Genomic DNA, 25,289 nt, shown 5'->3' on the forward strand with positions numbered 1-25,289 from the left:
TCGTTCATTTCATTCCTTTACTTCATAGTTCATTGCTAGGGACTAGCAATATTTAAGTTTTGGGGTGTGATGAGCGCTGAAAAGTGCACAATTAAACCCCTTAAGCTTTGGTATTCTAGGACCTTTATCTATCTTATTTTTCCGTCTTAGACTAATTTCATGTTATTGCCCTTTTTAGGTACTTATCCCAAAAATAAGTTAATTCAGCTAAATAAGAGCTTAAAAGAAGCAATCCCAAACTGAATGGAAGAAAGAAACAAAGTGGAAGCAAAATGAAGTAAAGTGTGAAAAATTAGCAAGTTTGATCGATCTCAACATTCCTTCGATCGATCAGAGCAACATCGATCTGGACACTTCAAGATGGATCAAAGTCTTTATCCTTATCCAAAAGATTCCACATGTTCGATTGATCCAACTTATTTTCGATCGATCGAAATTATTCGATCTTATCCACACCTACCACCCCACCTACCACTTTTGTCTCTTTCCCAAAATATCCCAAAATATCTCAGAGATTTGTCTTTATTCAAAAAGGTGCCGCCAAGGATGATCGATCTCTGCAACATTCGATGGATCTTACCTCAGTTCGATTGATCTCAACACAGTTTGATCGATTAAACCTCCTTAAGTCCGAAATAAAATAAATTCCAGCTCATTAAAAGTTGGCTCATGGTGCAATCATTGCAAGGACCCTAGTGCATGAATCCAGACCATTAGGTGTGACACTTGAGCCTCCTATGTAAGGATTTTGAGCCATTCATATCAAAGGATCTTTATATCTTCAATACACATATCATATCTCATATCTTGGAGAGGAGGCTAGAGACTAGAGAGCTTTTACACATCTTTGGGAGTTCATCCATTCTTTTAGGATTTCCATCAAGAAGGAGGTCATGCCTACCATAGAGATAGCCCTTGAAAGTTGGATGACTACTTCAATGAGTGGTTAGACATCTTCTTGGGGCTAAAGTAGCCCCTAAGTTTGCTTCCTAGACCTAGTGTTTTGTATATTCTTGGAGATTTGTCTGTAATAAATGTTTTGATCTTGGATTTATATACATATCTTGTGGTTTCTATTTGATGTGTATGGATTTTAATGCTTTTAATTAATTCTCTATCTCTAACCATATGTCTATGTATGTTAGAATGGATGATTCATGTGTTTTTTCTCTAGATTTAGTGGAGTTTATGCATGTCTATGTGTATGAATGAAGTTAATCTAGAGATGGTCAAAATATAATGCTTAATTGAATACTCTTGTAATTTATTTGATGGTTCACACTTGTTTCTTGATGGATTGTGCCACACCTTTAGCTTACTTAGTTTAATTTCCATGTCTTTAGTGTAGATGTAGTGTAATGGCTTTAACTTCTTAGATAGGTGGACAATTTATTCTTGTTCTTGGTGTTCCATACTTATTAATGCAAATAGTATATGCTTCTAGATAGTTGTGTGTGCATAAATTGTGGTTTCATTGAATGGATTTTGGTCTCATTTGATAGGTTGTGCTTTCTATTTAAATTGGCTAGACAATCTATACTTATTTGCCATCCATGCCTAGTTTCAATTAATGTCACACACACACACAAGTTACAATTCAATTTTCCCTATTGATATACAATTGCTAGTGTCTAGTGAAGTCAAGCTCAGTGGTGAGCTCTAGTACCCCAAGTCCTCTCCTCTATATCTTTTTCCCTACATTCTAAATTGTTACGTTTTACTTGCTTTAATTTCAATTGTATTGTAGTTTAATCAATCAAACAAACCATCTTTTGATCATTTGACCTACTAACCCTATACATTGTTTCCATTGCAAACACGCTCACAATCCCTTGGGACGATCCCTACTCACCCTAGCTATATTTTTAGTTAGAGGTAGTAGTGGCTTTTATAAATTGAAAACGTGGCCACATTGCACACTCACACTCTTAGTGCATCTTTAAACGTTGGTGCCCGCGACATAGCATGGTCATCAACGATATCAAGTTAAAAATCCAATGAAGTTAATAAAAAACACTTAAAATAAAATTATTAATCTAATTAATTAATTTCCTCTTGATTTTAAAATAACTTCAAATGTTCTTAAGTTAACATAGGTTAAAGAACATACCAAGGCCTATTTTAATATCACATTATAATTTGATTTCATGCTAGTTACAACCATGTGAATTAAATTTTCATAAAAGAAAATTATTAAATAGAATTTGCAATACTTTTTCAAATACTCCCAATTTAATATATGTTAACAAACATATCAAGGCCTAATTTAATAGCATGCTACAATTTAATTTTAAGCTATAAACAACTATGAGAATTAAATCTTATACATAGAAAATAATTAAATTAAATTATAAAACTTGAACAAAGGCATGCTTACAAGTTATATATGCTTATAAAATAATCAATACAACATTAATATAAACCTAAGACATCCCTTACCTCAATTTGAGATAAAATCTCAAATCTCCACTGAAATGAAACCGCTCCGAATCCGACAAAACTTTTAGGTTTTGTCAGGGACAACAAGGTAATCATTAAACCCCAAAGAGGTCACACCAAAATCTAAACTTGGCTTCAAACCCAAACTCAAAAAATGGCCAAAACAGGATTTCAATCGATTGGAATCAAAGGCCTCGTCAAGGTGGACATTAAACACTAAGGCATCACCACTTTTTACTAAAGGGAAGAAGTCCAAAAGAGGAGAGAGAATGTGGCAGCCATGGGAGGAGCTTTAACTGGCCAAGAGAGGGGAAAGAGATGAAAATATCTGATTTTTCATTTTTGAGACTCCTATTTATAGAAAAACCCTAAAAGTGCCCCGAATGGACCCCGCCGGGTCCGGAAAAGTGAAATTTGAGCAGATGTGCTCAAATGGCAAAACTCTATGAACAAAAAAGAACAAAATGAAAAAAAATGAACGACGAAAGAAACGACGTCAAAAACCAAGTCCCGAGCAGAGAAATATGCTCCAAACAAGTTTGGTGCTAACCGGGGCCGAAAACCCTAAAACTGGAAAGATCGACCACAAGAAACTTCTAAAAGGGTACGACTCGATAAAAAGTGAAAATGAATCCTGTACGAGGATCCAAGCCCCAAGAAGATACTTTTCAATTAACTTTCATTAATGGCACAAAGGTCCCTACACAAAAGGATAACTGCGCAACTGGCCGGAATGATATTTTTTAAAAAACCCCTAAAATAAATATCTTCAAAAGATATTTATGAAAACATCCCAAGAAACATAAATGTTTCTGAAAAATCATTTCATCCACACACCTGCAGGAAAAGGAAACAACCAGCGAGCTTTTCTCCAAAAGTAAAGCTACGCGTTTCGAGGAAATCAACTGGAATGAAAACTTATGAAGTCAAAACTCAACTCCGAACACGAAAAGTGAGGTTATGCCAACAAGGTGACAAATGAAAAAGACGAAAAGTGAATAATGTCCGAAAAATGAAAATGTGGAAATGACGCGGTCCTTTAAGCAAGTTGTCAATCCAAAGGAAAATGTCTCGGAAACCATCCCCGAGATCTCAAGACGACACTTAGTAATGAGAAACCGAACTCAGAAAAGAAAAGATCAACAAAAAAAATTTATCCATAAAATTTGAAAAAAAGGAAAGGAATGAAAATAACTGGGTCATTACAAGTAGTGTGGAGAGTGTTCAAGATAAAATTGGAAAAAAACTAGGGCCATGCTTGGAATGGATTTATGTAAACTGTTCTCAAAGACAATTCTCAAGAACAATTTTTAGAGAACAGTTTTTAGTTTTTTCAGATTTCAAGCCCGTTTGGTTAAGAGAATTTACAAAACAGTTTCCGAAAAACAAAAACTCATAAAACTACTTGGTTGTTTGAATTTTTGAAAATAGTTTTCTGAACTAAGAAAATAAATAAAAATATTATTATACACTCTTTTATTTCTTTAAATATGCAGAACCATCCTCGCCAATAGCCAAAACAGACAGCCAATGTTGTGCTTCCCCTTGTTATTAGCAGGTATGCCAATATCAACATACCCCGTTGGGGAATCAGTATCACAAAAGGCAATGGTGGGAATGTTCCCAAGAGCAGCTTTTTTAATAGGTTCCAACCATTCATTACAACAAATCAAATCAGGATCAAAAAGGGTAAATAGTATTGATTTAAGAACAATAGCACACAAGAATTTTACACTATGAGGACAGTAAACACAGAATAATTCCAGTTTCATCAGTTCTAAAATTTTGGGGATAATTACTAGTTCATTGGCCTATGAAGAAGTGCAGCAGTTTAGACTACACTTAATACATTTTTTATGTACAAAGAATCAATTCAACAATCAATCACACGATGATGCATGTAAAAAAATTGAAAGAATCTCTAAGCTGGTGATCAGTTCGTGGATTAGTAAGGATGAGGAGACGAGGCTCACTGAATGAAGTTTGAAGCTGATTAGTAAATGTTCCAGGAGTATGGCGACCAGCAATTGCATGAGCACCAGTATATTAGGCAAACTTTAAGACAGCTCTCTGACCATAGGGCCTAGCAGACTGAACAATTATGTCATGAGGGTTCTCAATCGCAACAATAACTCTGGCCGCTATATAAAGCTTCTCCCATGTTTTTCCAAGGTTGATTATATATACTCCTGAACATTGAAATATAAATGATTAAACAGGAGGAAAAACAAACAAAAAAAAAAAAAAAAAAAAAAAAAAAAAGGAAACAACAATGGAACAAGACAACTAGCATATAGGATAACTAGATCTTGTGACTAATCCCGTATCATTCATGAATCCCTTTTGATGGTGGTAGGGGTACCATTTTCATGCATACGCTCAACAACAGAGTCAAATATAGATATTAAAACCTAATAGAAGCTAAAGTCAGTATTGGAATTTAGATAAGCACATCCGGAAGAAAAGCCCTAAAAATGAAGAAATTGGGTAAAGTAAATCTTAGAGAGTTTCTTCTATTTTGAATAAAAGCCCTAAAAATCAAGAAATCGGGCAAAGTGAATCTTAAAGAGTTTCTTCTATTTTGAAGAAAAGCCTTAAAATTCTTGGAGAGAGAAAGATGAGGGAAGGATCAATGATTACCTGAAGAGTTCAACTCGATTCTCAATTGGACTAGAGTGGTGAGAGAAATCATACTAAGAGATCAGAGAAGTCATAGAGATAGAGAGAGTGGAGGTTTTGTGAAATGTTGCTGGATTTCCCATAGGTTGGTGACGATATAGAATCCGATCAACCAACAAAATTTGCCATAGCTTCTTAAGGAGATCTGCAAAACAAGAGAGAGAGAGGATGATAGCGCAAGAGGAGATTGATACAGTGTGAGGATGTACGGTAGAAGGAAAAAGAGATAGAAAGAGCGTTAGATGTTATAAATGAAAGAAATCAACGTCACTCACTTAAGTGACTCGAGCTGTTCTCCGTGTTTTCTCCCAAATGAAAACGGTTCTCAGAAAACCCTCAAAACATCTTTTAGTTGTTCGCCAAAAACGTAAACTCATTTATCTCAGTTTTTCAAAAACAGAACCAAGTAGACCAATTTTGGAGTTTTCAGGTTTTTGCAACTATGAAAACAGAAAACTGTTTTGGGAGAATCAATCCAAGCAGGGCCTAGGTTTTCTTGAGGACAAATGGAGAAATAAAAGCCAAGATGAGAAATAAGCCGATATCTTTTGGGTTATTGAAAATGAAGAGATTTGTCCTTCTTTTTGATGACATATGGGGAAGGATTGATCTACTTGAAGTCGGAGTACCACTTCCAAGCAATCAAAATAAGGCGAAGATAGCATTCACCACCAGATCTGAAGAAGTGTGCAGTCTTATGGATGCTAAGAAGAGCATTAAAGTAGAATGCTTGGCATGGCAGGAAGGCTGGGATTTGTTTAAAGATAAGGTGGGAGAATAGATCCTTAATTCTGACCTTGAAATAGAGAAGCTCGCAAAAGTTGTTTGCAAAGAATGCGCCGAGTTGCCACTGGCGCTAATTACGATTGGACGAGCCATGGCAAGCAAGAGAACTCCCCAGGAATGGAATCATGCAATAGGTGTTTTGAAGAAATCATCTACATTCAAAATTCCAGGTATGGAAGACGACGTGCTTTGCCATTTAAAATTCAGTTATGATAGCTTATCTAATGAAGCAATTAAGATTTGCTTCCTATATTGTGCTCTGTATCCGGAAGATTGGGATATTGATGTTGAAAGTCTAATAAATTTTTGGATAGGTAAGGGGTTTCTTGATGATGAATGTGATAACATTGATGAGGCTTTTAAGCTGGCATATGATATTATTGGTAGGTCGAAGCTTGCATGTTTGTTGTTAAATGGAAGAGATTACAAATTATACAATTGTGTCAACATGCATGATGTGATTCAGGACATGGCACTGTGGATAATTTTGGATGATGGGAAGAAGAATGAGAAATATTTAGTGCAAGGATGAAATCGTGAGCTGACCGCAGCACCTCCTATTTCTAAATGGGAGAAGGCCAAATGAGTATTTTTGTCGACGAATTCAATTGAGGAATTAAGCGAAACTCCTAAATGTCCCAATCTCTTGACTTTAAATCTTTGTTCTAATAGTCTAATAACCATTTCTGATAGCTTCTTCCAGTTTATGCCACCTCTTAAAGTTTTAGACCTGTCACACAATTATAATCTAACGAAGTTACCATCAAGCTTTTTTGGGTTGTTTTCTTTGCAACATCTTGACCTCTCGTGAACGGGTATAACTCAGTTGCCAACTGAGTTTAAATCAAAGAAAAATTTGAAGTATTTATATCTAAATTATATGAGTAAACTTGATATAATCGCGCCGCAAGTCATATCAAGTTTTTTGATTCTGCAAAGGTTGGAGATCCAATATAATGGTGTTCCATCAGAGGAAATTTGTGAAAGAAGTATCCTTTTTGGTGGTAATGAATTGTTATTGGATGAAGTAGAATGCTTGAATGACCTACAATATTTAAGTTTGACGGTGAAAAGTGAATTGGCACTCCAAAAACTTCTCAGTTCTGAAAAGTTACGAAGTTGCACGTTTGGTTTATGCATAAGAGTATGCAGAGGCTCAAGTGCACTGCAATTGTCTTCTCTATAGAAGAATCTAAAGAGACTAGAAAAACTTGAAATTGATGAATGTGATGATTTAGAAGCGAAGTTGTCAACGAGGTGGGAGGAAGGAGAGAGAAGCGCAGTACCTCCTCACACATACAATAATAATAATCCGTGGGATTATATAATAATAGATGCAGCAGAAAGCAGAAGCTTCCAAAACTTTAGGGAAGTCTTTATCAAACAATGCAAGGTTTTGAAGGATCTAACATGGCTAATTGGCCCGCCAAACCTTCAAATATTATTCATTTTTGGTTGTGATTCAAAGGAAAAAGTAATAAAAGATGCAGAGAATTGCAGTAGTACTGATGATATTGTAGGTAGGGAAGGAAGTTTGAATGTATTTTCAAGGCTACAAAGATTGATTATGCGGTACTTACCAGAGTTAAAGAACATCTATAGTCATCCACTGCCATTTCCCTCTCTCATCCAAATTGATGTGGTTGGCTGTCCGGAGCTTAACAAACTCCCATTTGACTCCAATAGCGGCAAAGGAACTCTACAATCTGAGGATACCAAAGACGGCATAGGCCGGATCTAACCCAAATGATAATGAATAAGCCAGGCAAATGGCATGGGCCCAAATCAAGCTGTCATGAGGCAAGCCCAATGCCAAAGAGTGAAGCTGAAGGCCTGAAAGACGAATGGATCGATGGATACAAAAGCCTCGATGATGGGCCTAATTGAGGAAGTTAATTAAGGATCTTTTAGAACATTGTAAACAATCTATAAATAGGTTAAAAATGAAGGAAAGAGGGATCAAAATTTTTGAAGTGCAATGAAACTCTGTCAATTTAGAGAAAGAAAATTTCTTGCATCTTCAATGGCGCTGTCCGTAGGAATCGAAGAGAATTCATTGATGATTCACTCAGATTGATTTGATCTAGTGGTATAGCACTTAAAGATGAAGCCTGATCGTTGAAGGCAGAATTAAGATCGGTGAAATTGTGACTCGAGAAATTGGCGTTCGATCTACGCAGTTCTGATTTGTGCTTGTTTTAGAGAGCTGTGCGGTCGAGAGTCATTGAAATTGTTGAATTTGGCAAGTTCATCGTCGGAGCAATTCAGATCTAGTTAATCACGATCAGAATTTAGCTACGCTAGAATCCAAATCTAGAGCGTCAGCATTGACAAAACTCAGATCTGATCAGAAATTTGCGGTTGATGACTTTGCTACAATCTAGAATGATGATCAGAGAAGAGAGTTCAAATCCAGTGGAGAATAACCAGCAGATGAAGCTTAATGAACTGATGAACATGATCGAGGCACTGAGAAAAGAAAATACAGAGTTGAGAGCTAGAATAGAACGCCGAGAGGTTTCGGTTGCGTCGCGACTGCCTCCGGTGGGTGAAAGAGGCGTGCGACCTGATGACACACATCAAGGTGAGCAAGAAGGAGATAACCACGTCAATCTCCACCGCGAGGAGGTTAGGATGGAGAATTTACCGCCAAACGCTCGTCGAGCTGAGGATCGAGAAGGATCTGTATATCTCGATCCTCATCGTGAGCATATCAGGCGGGATGAAAATATAACTTTCAATCCGCATCAGGAAAGGCACAACCGCGAACAGGATATGGAGTTTGATTGTCACAAGATTAACTCACCATGGCAAAAAGAGTTCACTGAGGAAAGGTCGTTTAATCCACCTTATTGGCCTTCAATGGCCACATAGGATTATAGGAGTTTGGAAAGAAGATCTACAGATTAAAGAGTTGTCACAAGGTTTGAAAGAGAGAATGAGGCCCTCCGTTCAGCAGCATGGATGGTTGATTCGCCGTTTACTGACGATATCCTGAATGCTCTAAGCCCGAGGAAGTTTTCCATGCCTGTTTTCATTCTGTTAGATGGAACGACCGATCCGATTAATTATGTATATCACATTCAGTTGAAGATGGCACTGAACACAGAGAATGATCCTTTGATGTGCAAATGTTTTCCTACAAGCTTAGCTGGACCGGCGCTCAACTGGTTTAAGAACCTACTGAGGGGCTCAGTGGACAGCTTCCGTAGCTTGTGTGAGCGGTTCATAAGCCAATACTATGGGAATAAGCGCCCGGCAAAAGATATCTCTAGCCTGTTCACCATGAAACAGCATGACGATGAGCGTCTCCAAGCTTTTCTTACCAGGTTTAACCTAACCAAGAGCATGGTGATAGAGTGTCATCCTTCCACAGTAGTTCAGGCGTTCAAGTTAGCTATGACCCGAGGGACACCGTTCCATACCAGTCTGGTGGTGAACATGCCGAAGACAATGGACGAGCTGAATGAGAGAGCTAATGGTTTCGTACGCCTGGAAGAGGAAGAAGCAGCTAATGCTAGGAAGACATCTATCATCTCCACAGAAGAGAAGTTCAAAGCAAAAATACGGCAGATACAAGTTCCTACGCAGTGTCAGACCTCCTAGAAGGCAGAGAAGAGACCTAAGGAGGATGACTTGATTACTCCACTCAAGGTTAAACTGGCAAGACTATACCAAGAGAATAAAGATAAGTTTCGCCCTCCCTTACCAATTAGACAACCTCTTGAGCAGAGGGATCAATCTAAACATTGTGCTTTTTATAGTGATTTTGGTCATCAGACTAATGAATGTAGGAACTTAAGGAGACAAGTGGAGATGCTGATCGCTAGGGGAGAGTTTGCAGGGTATGTTCAAGGACCAACCCAAGAGCATAATCGACCAATTAAGCAAGTCAAAAGAAATCAAAAGCCGAATCACCATAACACTCAACCTGTTCGGATTATAAATGCCATTCATGGTCGACCTGAATGAGCCAAAGAGTCTGAAGAATTGACCCGAACACATCTTTGATAAGCACAAATGAAGAAACGAATAGGCAGTGTCAACACTCTACACCAACAAAGCTCAACAATGCCGATAAGGTTTGATAAAATAGAACTGATGCGAGTTCAGATTCCTCATGAGGACCCTTTGGTTGTCAGTTTGACAGTGGCTGAGTGTTTAGTACGAAGAGTGCTAATTGATCCGGGGAGTAGTGCAAATATCATGCCAAGGGTCACTTTTGATCGCTTAGAAATCAATCCAAAGGAGTTGAAGTTTACTGGAAACCTACTGTTGGGGTTTGATGGCAAACGGGTAGAACCGATCGGCACAGTGGAGTTGATGGTCCGTGCAGCTGAAAGGAACCTTGTCGAAAGTTTCATGGTGGTGGAAATCCATCCCTCCTACAATCTGCTGATGGGGAGGGGGTGGATCTATAGGGTACAAAGAGTCCCATCGATCCTACATCAAGTGATGAGATGCATAAGTCCAGATGGGAGCAAGGTGATAGATATCCATGGAGATCAGGTCGCAGTAAAGGAGTGTTACTTGGTGACTCTAAAAGCTACAGGGAAGGGAAAAGCTCCTACCCAATCTGCTGATGAGTAATAACAATACAGAAGCCTCCCCTCAGCATGAACGGAGAGGAGGCACTTCTGGTGCTAACTGAGGAACCACTGGTTGAAGTTCAAATTGATCATTTAAGCCCAGATCAGACCACGAAGGTAGGTTCCAGGCTTGCCGAGGAAGAAAAACATCAATTGGTTGATTTCCTCTCCTAGAAAGCCGATGTATTCGCTTGGAGCCATCTCGACATGCCAGGGATCGACCCATCAGTTTCTTTCCATTCTCTTAATGTAGATCTGAACATCAAGCCAGTGAGGCAGAAGCAGAGAAGGTTCACCTCGGAGCACAACCAGATCATTGCAGATGAAGTTAATCGATTCTGGAGGCTGGGTTCATTAGAGAAGTATAGTACCCGGACTGGTTGTCAAATGTGGTTGTAGTGCAAAAGAAGAATGGAAAATGGAGAGTTTGCATTGATTTCACTAATCTGAACAAAGCCTGCCCGAAGGATAGTTTTCCACTTCCAAAGATTGATCAAATGGTGGATGCAACAACCGGGTATGAGCGACTGACCTTTATGGATGCATATTCAGGCTACAATCAAATCCCAATGGACCCAGGCAATAAGGAAAAGACCTCTTTTGTCACCGAACGAGGGATCTATTGTTACAAGGTTATGCCGTTTGGACTGAAGAATGCCGGAGACACGTATCAGAGGTTGGTTAGCAAAATTTTTAAGGATTAAATGGGCAGGATAGTAGAGGCTTACATCGACGACATGGTGTTCAAAAGTAGACAGAAGGACCATCACTTAAAACATTTACAGGAAGTGTTCGGCGTGCTAAGAAAGTATGGAATGAGGCTGAATCCAACTAAATGCTCGTTCGGCGTGGGATCCGGGCAATTCCTTGGCCATGTGGTCAACAACAGAGGAATTGAGGTTAGTCCAGCCCAAGCGGAAGCTTTGCTAAAAAATGCTAAACCAAGTACTATCAAAGAGATCCAAGCTCTCACCGGACGCATAGCGGCACTAAGTCGATTCATTTCTAAGTTATCCGACCGATGCAAACCATTTTTTGATACAATCAGGGGTCATAAAAAATGGTCCTGGGGGGATGAGCAAAGGAAAGCACTGATCAAGCTGAAAGAATATATGCGGAACCCACCAATCCTGAACGCCCAGTGCCAGGCGAAAAGCTTTTCCTGTACCTTGGAGTTTCTAACATTGCGACCAGTGGTGTGCTGATACGCTGTGCCGAGGGTAAGCAATTCCCGATTTTCTATGTAAGCAAAACATTGACCGAGCCAGAAAGAAGGTATTCGAAGGCCGAACGAGTAATCCTATCTTTGGTAAATGCAAAAAGGAAGCTCAGGCATTACTTTGAGCCTCATCCTATAGTCATCCTGACCACATTTTCTATAAGGGTGATCCTGCATAAGCCTGATTTGTCCGGACGAATGACGAAGTGGGCAATAAAGCTTAGTTCTTTTAACATAGCTTATGAACCCTGAATGGCTATTAAAGGGCAAGTTGTGGCTGATTTCTTATTGGAATGTGATGTAGATGAGCCAGATGAATGCCTTGAAGAATCTTCATGGCAGCTCTTTGTTGATGGCTCTTCAAATCAGATGGGGGTAGGAATCGGGATCAAGTTACAAACATTATAAGGCACTACACTGAGCCAAGCGATTAGGCTTGAGTTCAAAGCAATCAACAATGAAGCAGAGTATGAAGCGCTGCTGGCTGGCTTAAGGTTGACTAAGGAGCTAAAGGTTAAAAGTTTAGTTGCCTTCAGTGATTCGCAATTAATAATTCGGCAAGTGACTGGAGAGTATGGAACAAAGCATAAGACAATGGAGGCATACCATTCTGCCGTTATGTAAGAGGTTAGAAGCTTCGATCAGGTCAGGTTCATTCAGTTGCTGAGGGAGCATAATGAAGATGCCGATCGGTTGGCTTGTAGTGCGTCAAGTTCAGGTGAAACACTGGCAAGGGTAATTCCAATCGAGGTACTACGCTAGCCATCTATCCTTGAGGAACCGTCCAGTTCGAATCCTTGGCAGGTGAATGTTATACCATCTGAATCGAGCTGGATAGATCCAATTATTACATATATACAGGATGGTGTTTTGCCCGAACAGAGGGATGAAGCAAGAAGGATCAGATCGAATGCCGCAAAGTATACCATAGTGCACAACCAACTTTACAGGAGGTCTTATTTAGGACCATACTTAAAATGTGTAACCCCTGCAGAAGCTTAGCAGATACTGCGGACTATCCATAAAGGGGTTTGTGGCAATCATTCAGGAAAAAGGTCTCTAGCACACAAGGCGATGACACAGGGTTATTTTTGGTCAAACATGGCATGAGATACAGAAGAATTTTCGTAAAGGTCCGATAAGTGTCAAAGGTTCGGACCACTGATCCACTAACACGAGAAGATTTGCATGTAATGGCCAAACCATGGCCTTTTGTGCAATGGGGGATGGATGTGGTTGGCCCATTACCGACCACCAGATAACAAAACAAGTACGTTCTGCTTACAACAGACTACTTTACCAAATGGGTGGAGGCAGAACCGTACCCGAGTATGACTCAGACCCATGTGAGATGCTTCATTTGGAATAATATCATTTGTCAATTTAGTGTGCCGAGGGCAATCGTAATGGATAATGGGACTAACCTTGATAGCAAGCAGGTGAGGGAGTTGCTGAACGAATATGGAATTAATCAAAAGTTTGCAGCGGTCAGCCACCCATAGGTGAATGGTCAGGCTGAAATCACAAACAGAACGATCTTTGCTTGTATAAACAAGAAGCTTGAAGAAGAGAAAGGGAAGTGGTTAGATGAACTCCCGAATATCCTGTGGGCGTATAGAACGACTCTAAGACGACCGACCAGAGAAAGCCCATTCTCCATAGCATATGGTACTGAGGCAGTAATAGAACACCAAGTTCCTACCATTCGTAGTTTAGCGTGGAATCAAGAGCGGAATGACCATATGCTGAAATTCTACCTCAACTTGCTTGAAGAGAAGAGGAATGCTGCAGCAATAAGGCTCACATCATATCAACAAACGCTTATGAACAGTCACAACAGAAAGGTGAGGGATAGGGGTTTTGCACCTGGTGATTTGGTTCTGAAAAGAAAAGTCGATATTATTAAGAAAATGTTGTCACCATGAGAAGGTCCGCATAGAGTTGCAGAGGTTATCGGAAAGGGGGCATATGTCTTAGAGACTATGGCTGGAAGGCTGGTAAACAAGCCTTGGAATGCCACTTCTTTAAAAAGATATTATCAATAAAAATTGAGTTTCAGTTTAATCAATGTCTACCTTCAATTGTATACTTGCAAGAGAGCAAAAACTTTAAAAGATTTATAAAAAAAAAGTATCGCCTTCTTCTAAACAAGGTGACTAAGTATGAGCAAAGCCAAATGGCAAATGGCATTCTAGCCGAGCGCCAGGCACTTGAGCAAAGTAAATGGCAACTGGCACCACGAGCCGAACGCCAAACACTTGCTAAAAAATAATGAAAAAGCCAAGTGGCAAGTGGCATTCTAGCCGAGCACCAGGCACTTAAGCAAAGTAAGTGGCAACTGGCACCACGAGCCGAACGCCAAACACTTGTTAAAAAATAATTATATAAAAAAAAAGGCCAAGTGGCAAGTGGCATTCTAGCCGAGCGCTAGGCACTTAAGCAAAGTAAGTGGCAACTGGCACCACGAGCCGAACGCCAAACACTTACTAAAAAATAATTAAAAAAAAAGAAGGCCAAGTGGCAAGTGGCATTCTTGCCGAGCGCCAGGCACTTATTAGAAGTAATGAAAAAGATAAATGGTTGGTGTTATAAGCCAAAGGCCACACACTTGTGTTAAACAAAAATTATTATTAAGTACTACCAAATGATGCAGAGATTCAGATTAGATGTAGTCAAAAAGTATTATTTCATTCATTATAAGCTAAAAGATTACAAGGATATACATAAGACGGGTACAATCAAGTTCTATTTGTCTCCTCGTTTACCCTCTCACCCTCGGCAGCCTCCCTAGGATGGTTAGTATTCCCCTCCCCATCATTGGTAATGGCATCCCTGTGAGGGGGGGAGTCAAGCTGAATCACCACTTCAGTCTGCTGAGTTCCACCTTCAGTGGTAGTCACAAGGGGAACCACAATAGAGAGAGGAGGTATGTCTAAAGGCTGAACGGGAGGAGGAACATGGATAACTCCAGATGAGGCAATCCCATCACATTCTTCAAAAATGTGTTCAGCAGGAGTGGGGTCTGGATCAGCATAAACTCCTAGAGGATCAATTCCCAGCTCCTTGTCAACATCATCTGAGCCTGTGCCTGAGACTGTCTGACCCTCAGCTGGAAGGCAATCGTTGAAACCTTCTCGGTATCCTTCGACATACCTGAGGGCCCCAACACGGGAGAAACAGCTGTGCAGAGCCATCATCCCTCCATTGAGTCTGCCGATGACACCGAGCAGGGCATTACGCTCATCTAGAGCCCTCTTTTCAAAGGCCATACGCTCTGCTTGTTCATCATGAAGCAGGCGCTGAAGATTGTCTCTTTCGGCTTTGAGCGCTTCACGCTCGGTCTGCCAGACACTGTTCTGGTTCAGAAGGGCGTCTTTTCCGTCTTGAAGGGAGTCTATTTCCTTCTTTAGACCATCCATTTCCTTCTCAGCCTTATCTAGCTGCACCATGAGTTCAGCATTTTTGGTGCTGATGATCTTGTTCCCTTTGTGACCCACGTCAACGTCTTTAGCGAACTTTTGTACCTTAGCATTGGCAGCCTCGACATGCTTTTGCATGGCCATCATACCAAAGAGAGTCTGTAAAATAATACATGAGTACTAATTAAGTTGAACGCATGTCTAGAGGAATTACAATGAAAAAACATTTCAAATGCAACAAAAAGAAGGGAGAGGAATTACCTCCATAGCCGCAAGGGGAAAACGGCTGAAGACCTCCTTCTGAGACAGAGATTTGGCAACCTCAATGTCTTTGGAAGACCACATGTTCTTGTAATAAGCCATGGCTGTTGGACCTTTCCTGAACATGGTCTCGTTCGGCTTTACTACCGATCCATCAGCTCGGACTAGTTTAGGGGTCCACGGAGCCTCTCCAGAGGAGGAACCAGCGGCATTGCAGGACCCGAAGGAGCAGTTGGCATAACTTGAGAAGGGATAGGCAAACCTAGCCCGGAGGTATGAATCCTCCTTGTCAGAGGAACGTCATCAGGGCTGCCTTCGCTTTCAGGCTGAGGCCTTTTTCCCTGTTCTTTATCCTGAACGAATGCAATGGGGGCAGTGGTACTCCGAGCTTGAAGGACGGAGTTCTGGTTGACAAGTAGAGTGGTGATGATCGGGAGAACAGTCACCACATTCGGGGTAGTGCTAGAGGTGGTGGCAGATGAAGATGCTGAAGCTGGAGAAGAAGAAGCCGCGGAAGCAGCATTTACCCTGGGAGGATCCTTCCTCCTGCTGAAGGATGGAATCCGAAGCTGGCTCATTGTGGTGCCGAGGAGAGATATATCACTTAAATTCTCAGATGTGAGGAGTTCAGAATAGGAAGGGATGTCATTCAAAACGTACTCCTTCAGGTAATTGGTCTTATCCTTGTAAATGTTATAACTAAGTTCATTATACTGCGGGATACCTAAAGAATTGCAAAGAAACGAACAGAATCGAGGAATGCAAATTTCACAAGGGCAGTCTGCCTTATGGGTTTTGAATTTCTTATACGAAAACACAGAGCATTCGCTGAAGGTTGTAGGGATAAGATAGTCCTTGGCAGCCGGAGCAAACCAAGCACTTCGAACGCCAACAATGCCCTTTTTCCACCCCTTTTCAGAATTAAGCTTGTCTGTACAGATGGATTTCTTTTCAAAAGGGTAAAGATGGTAATAAGCATCCTCCAGCCTGATTTTGCTGACCTTGTAACAGAGGAGAAGATCAACCAAGTCAAGATCTAGGCCTCTATCACGATTCAGAAGTAACAGAACGGACAGAACCCTAAGAAAATTAGGGTTAACTTGAAGAGGAGAAAGTTTCAACCTATTGAACACATAACAGAAGAAAGGGTGAAAAGGGAATCTAATATTGTTGAGGTGATGAAGGGAAAACAAGACTTCGCCGGGAAGAAGACTGGCACCAGTTCTGACATTAACATCTTTGGGACATTCTCTAAGGTGAATATCGGGAGGGAGATGGAGCTTCATACGTAGAATATCCAAATCTATAGGCATGATGCTGACAATTATGATTATAGACACTAAAATTTTAGTGGACTTTGATTTAGATAAATGGACCCATTAAATATGGGCCTAATATTTAATTTAGTTATTTAATTGGCCCACACTTGGTCCATTTAAATTATTTAATTAGCCCAGCCCAGATGGTTAAATAAAAAGAATAATTATTCTTAAATAAAATATATTTGGAATAATTATTTTTAAGGATAATTATCACAATATAACCGACCCGGCCCAGTTATAATTTTATCCTTATCAGGAGATGACACGTGTTATCATCCTATTAATCCAAGAAGCCTATAAATAGAGGCCTGGAGGAAGAAGAAAGGCGTACACAAATTCAGAATTCAGAAATCTAGAATTCCAGAGAGAAATACAGAAACTCTCATCCCCAACATCCAAACCTAAAAGCGATGCACACCAAGCACATCAAATCGTGCCGTTCTTCATCAAAGTCCACAGTGATCAACAACAAGCACAGCCAAAGATGTGCCGTTCTTCATCAAATTCCACGGTGATTCAAGATCAAGCCTGTGCAGCCCTTGGATCTAACCAACCAACAAAAAAAAAAAAAAAAAGGAGATTTAATCAGAGGACCAGTTCTTTCTTTTGTAAAGAATATTACAGAGGATTGTACCTCAGTTTCTCAAATTAATAAAATTATAATATTTGCTCCATATATTGTTTCTATTGCAGACTTACAAAATTTGTGTGTACAAATTTTTGGCACGCCCGGTGGGACCTCATTTGCCTCTCATCTCTTTCTCCTACCATCAAGTTTCTTTTTTATCAGATTCTATGGCTCCCCCTAAGACTCCGACAGAGAAGAAAGCCCAAAAAAACATCGTTACCGCAAAGGTCGACGCCAAAGCCACCATGAAAAGTGGCACGAAAGCCAAATCAAGTGATGGAAGTACCTTGGCGGGCCCTGTGACACGTAGCAAGTCCCAGGCGATGGCTTCATCCAAACATCAGCAAGACTTGGTGAAAACCAATCCTGCAAAGCTGGCAAACGTGAAAACCCAACATGTCAAGAACCCTGACGTTATTCCAGAGGAGATTCCGCCACCAGATTCACCTCATTCCATCCATGATGCTCGCTCTAGTGTCAGTTCACCCCCAGAGTCACCACGTCAGACTTCGGAGTATTCAATCACTTCAAGAAACGTTGACTCTCAAGGTCTATCATACTCAGATGTGGTCGCTGCTATGATGACTGGAGTTGCCACGGTGGAGGAACAACTAGCAACTATGTCTCGTGCCATTGAGAACCTCACAAAGACTGTTGAAGAGAAGGACTTACAAATCGCTATGCTGATGAACAAATTGGAAGTTCAGACCTTCGGTGAATCACCAGTACAATCTGAGCATCCTGCATCTTCCACACCACCGCCAACTGGGAATCATGCAACTTTCACACCACCACCGTCTGGGAATCCTATATCTTCCACAGCAATACCGACGGAGAATCTTAATTCTACCGCGCAAGGTACTTGCATGGAGGACCCCAAACAGACGCCGATCACAGAACAGGTGGCTAATCAAAACCAGACGCCAGTGACAGAACAGGCAGCTAGTCAAACAAGTCATTCTTATTCAGTCTCTTGATTATCTATCGCACAATTGAAAGATATGATAACGAATACAATCCGAGCCCAATATGGAGGCGTCTCATAGAGCACTCTCATGTACTCAAAGCCCTATACAAGGAGAATCGACAGTATGAGGATGCATGTAGGATACCAACCTCCGAAAATTCAACAATTTGACGGAAAAGGTAACCCCAAGCAACACATTGCCCATTTTGTCGAGACTTGTAACAATGCTAGGACAGAGGGGGACTTACTAGTTAAATAGTTTGTCCGCTCCCTTAAAGGAAACGCGTTCGAGTGGTACACCGACCTAAAGTCAGAGACAATTGATAGTTAGGACCAAATGGAACGAGAATTCTTGAACAGGTTCTATAGCACTCGTCGTACTGTTAGTATGATAGAGTTAACTAACACGAAGCAATGGAAGGATGAGCCTATAATCGACTACATTAATCGGTGGAGAGCACTCAGTCTTGACTATAAGGACCGATTGTCAGAAATCTCTGCTGTGGAGATGTGTATGCAGGGAATGCATTGGGGCCTTCTTTATATTCTGTAAGGTATAAAACCTCGCACATTTGAAGAATTGGCGACACGTGCCCATGACATGGAGATCAGTATGAAATCCCATGAAGGCAAAAGTCCCGTGGCCATAGAACCACGCAAGGATAAAAAGACTAGAAGAAGGGCGATAAGTCGTCAAAGACCACTGTTAAAGATTCCATGGCTATCTCAACCACCCCAATCAAGATATCTGTTAAAGATGACAAGAAGGATGATAAAAAGCCTCGCCAATTTCAAGAAAGGGAAAGACAGCGTCCTACGCTAAAGGAGTTAGAGAAGAAGGAATACCCCTTCCCTGATTCTGATGTCCCTGGCATCTTGGAATGTTTACTTGAAAGTAAAGTTATAGAACTCCCTGAATGCAAATGCCCTCAAGAGATGGGATTTGTCAACAATCCAAAATACTGCAAATACCACCGTATTGTCAGTCATCCAATTGAGAAGTGTTTTATCTTCAAGGAGGTGGTGATGAATCTGGCAAAACAAGGAAAAATCTTGTTGGACATGGACGAAGTTATAACTTCAAATCATACTACTGCTACTGTGACAACCTCTGTCGTGGGGAGTGCTCATTCTCAACCTTCAACTTTTGAGATGTGTTGCACAACCATCCAATTCGGCTCATTGGAACCAATCCCCATTTCTCTTGGCAAAGGGAGTGCACTTGACGTTTTAACCTTTGGAAGGGTCTTTCCTCAGGATGATGAAGAAGGATAGACTTTGGTGACAAGAAAGAAACCACGGAAGCAACGAGCTGACACTTTTCAGACTAGTTATTCTGACAGGGGGCAAAGGAAGAAGAAACTTCAATATCATCATAAATAGTCTGGCCATAACAAAAAAATGGGTCAAAAAGACACAGTCAACCAAACACGCCTCTATAAGCCAAAGGATCCAAAAGCCTATTATTTTGCATGAGTTCTTTCCAGAAGGATATCTAGATGACGAAGTTGTGACAGCTTACATGGTTTCAATTAAAACGGGCCCTGATGGTGAGAATATCACAGATCAAGATGAAGCCCAGACTGTGGAGAATCATATAAAGGACGCTGCCATCATTGAAAAGTCCGATGATGATGAAGTAATTAGAGGTATGCTAGATTCATGTTATGCACCAATTATTTTCACTGACGAAGATCTTCAATTGGGTTCGAAGCCGCACAATTGTCCTCTTTTTATTTCCGGTTACATAAAGGAACAAAGAGTTACTCTAATTTTTGTTGATGGTGGATCAGCGGTGAATCTCATGCCAAAATTTACAATAAAAAATCTCGGCATCACAGTCGACGAGTTATCTCGTAGCCGTCTTATTATTCAAGGTTTTAACCAAGGAGGACAGAGAGCTATTGGCATGATTCGAGCAAAACTAATTATTGGCGAGCTCCAAGCTGAAACCTTATTCCATGTTATTGATGCAAAGACGTCCTACAATTTGTTGTTAGGAAGGCCTTGGATACATAGTAATGGTGTCATTCCATCGACTCTTCATCAGTGCTTCAAATTCTACAAGAATAGCGTATAAATAGTTGTGGCGGACCATAAACCATTTACCGAAGCAGAATCTCATTTTGCCGATGCCAAGTTCTATATCGATCCTGATACACCTTCGGAACTGCCCATCCCAAGCCATCCATCTACACAAGAGGTTCAATCTACAAAAACAAAAGAAGCGTTAATTGATCCATTAGATGTTTCAGTGACAGACATTGTAAAGGTGGCTAAAACAAGAAGGGTCTCGATAAAAGCACATCGGACGAAACCTATTTTAAAGTATGTTCCAAAATCTCAACGACAAGAAGGGTAGTCACCTGTCATTGAGATACTTGAAACCAAGGAATATAAATTGAAAATGTCACAAACCAAAGAGAAAGAAGATATGCAAAAACTGAAAGGAGAGTTAACTCTTCCTCTCACCAAGATTCAAAAGTTTTTGCCATCCAAGCCTCCGTTAAAAGGGTTCATACGGCCTTCTCAATCTCTGGTCAATCATGGATCACTTCCAAAACAAAGGACTGATGAAGGATTCGATCCTAAAGCATACCAACTCATGGCTAAATCGGAGTATGATTCTACAAATCCTGCAAACCTTGGAAAACTAAATTCAGAGGTCACCGGTGAGAAAATGCATGGCCTCAATGAGACACAGAAGAAGTTGAAAGATCAAGGGTATAAAATCATTCCACCCAAGTCTGGTATCGGTTTCGTACCTTCTGAGCCACTTCGAATTCACATCACAAAAAAGGATAAGAAGTCACACACTTTTTACATTGGGTTTGAAGAAGTTGCGGATGAACAAGATCAACAGACTATAAATCAAAAATCGGTCTTCGACCGTATTAGAGCTCCATGTGATCGAATATCTGTATTCAACAGGTTGTCAAGCCAAGAATCAAATGTTTCAAGTTCTCATGTCAGTAGTTTGCCTCGTGCCTCTATTTTTAACAGAATGAGCTTTCATGACCAAGGAAGAAAATCTCCACAACCTCAACCTCGAAAGTCAGTATTTTCTCAAATTGGTACTATCAATGATGCACCGCTAAAAAGTAGCAAGAGTGGGAAGTCAGAGGAAACAAGCATTGACGTGGTGAACAATAGTGAAGTTCAGAGCCTAGTGCCCTCGCGAATGAAACGTAAAACAGAGGTAGATGTCACCAATGATGTTACATTAAAAGCAAGAAGGCGAACCATTGTATTCACTAATCATGCAAAAGAAGTGGAAGACATTGGCGAATCATCTTGTGTTACTTCATACCACATCACTATTGAAGAGGAACCTGACGCTAAATAACCAGATGACATCGAGAAAGCTCCACCAACACTAAAAGACGGGGGGCAGGCTACCGTTGATCATCTCAAAGAAATCAACTTAGGGATTGATGATCAACCCAGACCAGTTTTCATTAGTACATTCCTAAGCCCCTTAGAAGAAAATGATTACTTTCAATTGTTGTCTGAGTACAAGGATGTCTTTACTTGGACATACAAAGAGATGCCCGATCTTGATCCTAAAATTACAGTGCACAATCTCGCTGTCAAACATGGGATACGTCCGATTAAGCAGTCTCAACGTTTCTTCCATCCAGAGCTAGTTCCGAGGATAGAAGAAGAACTCAACAAATTGATTGAAGTAGGGTTCATTCATGAGGTCAAATATCCAACAAGGATTTCGACCATTGTTCCAGTAAAGAAGAAAAATGGACAGATTCGAATTTGTGTGGACTTTCGTGATTTGAATGAGGCATGCCCAAAAGATGATTTTCCTCTTCCCATCCCCGAGCTCACTGTAAATGCAACCACAGGGCATGAAGCTCTCTCATTCATGGATTGTTACTCTGGGTACAATCATATAAGAATGACTCCAAAAGATGAAGAACTAACTGTCTTTCGCAATCCTAAAGGCATATATTGCTACAAAGTTATGCCCTTCGGACTCAAAAATGCGAGAGCAACATACCAGCGCGCCATGCAAAGGATGTTCGATGATATACTCCACAAGATTGTTGAATGTTATGCTGATAACTTGGTGGTTAAGACGAAAGAACGAAGGAATCATTTACGGGATCTACGTACAGTTTTTAATCGCCTCCGAAAATTTCAACTCAAGATGAATCCTCTTAAATGTGCATTTGGTGTGACTTCAGGGAAATTCCTGGGATACGTTGTACGTCATCGTGGTATTAAGATTGATCCTAATAAAGTTGAGGCCATTCAAAAGATGCCACCACCAAAGAATTTGCATGAGCTTCGAAGTTTACAAGGTCAACTTGCGTTCATTCGTCGGTTCATCTCAAATTTGGCTGGCCGTTGTCAGCATTTTAACCAACTCATGAAGAAAGACGCCCCATTCATCTGGGACCAATCTTGCCAAAATGCTTTTGATAGCATCAAAAAGTACCTTCTCAATTCTCCGGTATTGGGAGCACCTGTACCTGGAAAGTCGCTCATACTTTACATTGCTGCGCAAGAAGAATCGTTGGGTGCCTTACTTGCTCAGAATAATGAAGAACATAAAGAAAATGCATTGTATTACTTAAGTTGTAGACTCACCCCAACGGAGCGAAATTATCCTCCAATTGAAAAAACATGCCTCGCACTTGTCTTTGCCTTTAAGAAATTGAGGCATTATTTCTTGGCTCATACGATACATCTTATTGCAAGAGCTGATCCTCTCAAATATGTCATGTATAAACCGATCCTTTCCAGACGCTTGGCGAGGTGGTCAATTTTGTTTAATGAATTTGAAATTATTTATGTGCCACGAAAAACAGTGAAAGGACAAGTCTTAGCAGATTTCTTAGCTGACCATCCTATTCCAACCGATTGGGAAATTTCTGAAGATTTTTCCGATGAAGAAGTCTTCCTTGTGGATATCCTCCCTCTATGGATGATGTTTTTCGATAAGGCAGCACGATCAGACGGGGCCGAAACAAGCGTAGTTTGTTTCTCCACAAAGACATGTTATTCCATACTCTTTTGCACTCGCTGAAAACTGCTCAAATAATGTAGCTGAATATCAAGCCTTGATCATCGGCCTTCAAATGACAAATGAGATGAAGATCACGGATCTCGAAATATATGGAGACTCTAAGTTGGTGATTAACCAACTTCTTCAAGAATATGAGGTTAAGAAAGATGATCTAGTGCCGTACTATCATTATGCCTCTCGTTTGTTGAAACGGTTTGATAGTGTCATGCTAGAACACATTCCGAGGAAAGAAAATCGGATAGCGGATGCTTTGGCAAATTTAGCTACAACATTAGCATTAACTGATGAGGACCTGGTTGATGTTCCTGTATGTCAACGATGGGTCTTACCACAAGTCTTGGAAGATAAATGTGAAGAAAGTAATTTGGTTTCTTGCTGGACACAAGAGGAAGAAGACTGGAGGCTCCCTATCATTGATTATCTAGAACATGGAAAGCTTCCCGAAGACATACGCCATAAGACTAAAATACGAAGACGAGCACCTCGATTCATCTATTACAATGATACGTTGTATAGGCGTTCATATGGGGGCCTTTTCCTTCGCTGCCTCGTAAATGATGAAGCCGCCCATGCAATGAAGGAAGCACATTCTGGGATTTGTGGAGCCCATTAGTCTGGACCAAAACTTCATTTTCATGTCAAAAGAATGGGTTATTATTGGCCCACCATGGTCAAAGACTGTTTGGAGTATGCGAAGAGGTGTCAAGCCTGTCAATTCTATGCTAACTTCATACACCAACCACCGGAGCCGTTACACCCTACTGTGATGTCATGGCCATTCGATGCATGGGGTTTAGATGTAGTGGGTCATCTAGAAAAATCTTCAAAGGGCCACTTGTATATCTTGGCTGCCACTGATTATTTTTCCAAATGGGCAGAAGCTGCACCCTATAAACATGTGAAAAAGGAAACAGTGGTTGATTTCATCAAGTCTAACATTATCTATCGATATGGTGTTCCTCGATACATTATCACTGATAATGGGACGAATTTCAAAAATAGTTGGGTAACTGACCTTTGTGAGAAGTTTGGTTTCAAACAACGTAAATCCTCCATGTACAATGCCCCTGCAAATGGTCTCACGGAAGCATTCAATAAAACTCTTTGTGAGTTATTGAAGAAAGTAGTCAACCAGACAAAGAGAGATTGGCATGAGCGAATGGAAGAAGCATTGTGGGCATACCGCACTACACATCGTACACCTACTCAAGTAACTCCGTATTCTCTTGTCTATGGCGTAGAAGCAGTTCTTCCATTGGAACAACAGATCCCTTCGTTGAGGATTGCCATACAGGAAGGCCTTACAAGTGAAGAAAATGTCATCTTACGTCTTCAAGAACTGGATGCATTGGATGGGAAGAGATTAGAAGCTCAACAACAGTTAGAGTGTTATCAAGCTCGACTTTCTAAAGCATTCAATACGAAAGTTCGACCTCGGTCATTTCAAGTTCGAGACTTAGTATTAGCTGTTCATAGACCAATTGTCATGAATCGCAAGGGAAATAAATTTGTTTCCAAATGGGATGGACCATATGTTGTTCGCGAAGTTTATACTAACGGCGCGTATCTCATTATTGATGAAGACCGAGTAAGAGTGGGGCCCAATAATGGCAAGTTCCTGAAGCGCTACAACCCAAGAAGGCAATACTCCTGATCGTACAAGCTTAAACTACACTATGCTCCTGGCCCGCATGAGCTAAAACTGTGTACGGCCCAAAAAAAAAAAAAAAATCATATCCCTTTTGAACTACGTGATGACTTGATCCCTCGTTTGGGGGTACGTAGGCAGCTTAGAATTCATTCTAAGTTCAGTATGATAAAAAATAAAAAATAATAAAATAATAAAAAAATAAAATAAAACCGTTACTTGGAAGGGTTCTGAGTTTCCTTTGGACGATAAACTTTATTTTTTTTCATTCTCTTTGAGGGATTGGCA

General features: G+C 40.5%; 2 protein-coding genes and 2 pseudogenes across 2 annotated transcripts; 3 read left to right on the plus strand and 1 right to left on the minus strand.

The window, feature by feature from the left end:
* Positions 1-3,923: 3,923 nt before the first annotated feature.
* LOC132277421 (small ribosomal subunit protein uS2-like) lies at positions 3,924-4,635 on the minus strand (annotated as a pseudogene).
* A 1,009-nt stretch (positions 4,636-5,644) lies between these two features.
* Positions 5,645-7,645, plus strand: LOC132277422 (probable disease resistance protein At1g61310; annotated as a pseudogene).
* Positions 7,646-9,975: 2,330 nt separating this feature from the next.
* On the plus strand, positions 9,976-10,494 carry LOC132277423 (uncharacterized). Its single transcript, XM_059779284.1, has one exon. The coding sequence runs from the start codon at positions 9,976-9,978 to the stop codon at positions 10,492-10,494; it is 519 nt and encodes a 172-aa protein (XP_059635267.1).
* Positions 10,495-11,964: 1,470 nt separating this feature from the next.
* LOC132277424 (uncharacterized) lies at positions 11,965-13,637 on the plus strand. The gene is made up of 3 exons (XM_059779285.1): positions 11,965-12,104; positions 13,100-13,151; positions 13,215-13,637. Exons 1-3 carry the CDS (start codon positions 11,965-11,967, stop codon positions 13,635-13,637), a joined length of 615 nt encoding a protein of 204 aa, XP_059635268.1.
* Positions 13,638-25,289: the final 11,652 nt, after the last annotated feature.

This window comes from Cornus florida, unplaced genomic scaffold (assembly GCF_030987335.1).
Source record: "Cornus florida cultivar Cherokee Brave unplaced genomic scaffold, ASM3098733v1 CherokeeBrave_3.0.0_Hap2_Chr10, whole genome shotgun sequence".
NCBI lineage: Eukaryota > Viridiplantae > Streptophyta > Magnoliopsida > Cornales > Cornaceae > Cornus > Cornus florida.

Excerpts from the sequence above, each read along its gene's own strand:
- LOC132277423 (XM_059779284.1), top strand. The coding sequence starts at position 9,976 with ATGCCGATAAGGTTTGATAAAATAGAACTGATGCGAGTTCAGATTCCT.
- LOC132277424 (XM_059779285.1), top strand. The coding sequence starts at position 11,965 with ATGGCTATTAAAGGGCAAGTTGTGGCTGATTTCTTATTGGAATGTGAT. Across the intron at positions 12,105-13,099 it reads GGGGTAGGAATCGGGATCAA|TGTGCCGAGGGCAATCGTAA; the intron begins GTTACAAACATT and ends TTGTCAATTTAG. Across the intron at positions 13,152-13,214 it reads CTAACCTTGATAGCAAGCAG|GTGAATGGTCAGGCTGAAAT; the intron begins GTGAGGGAGTTG and ends AGCCACCCATAG.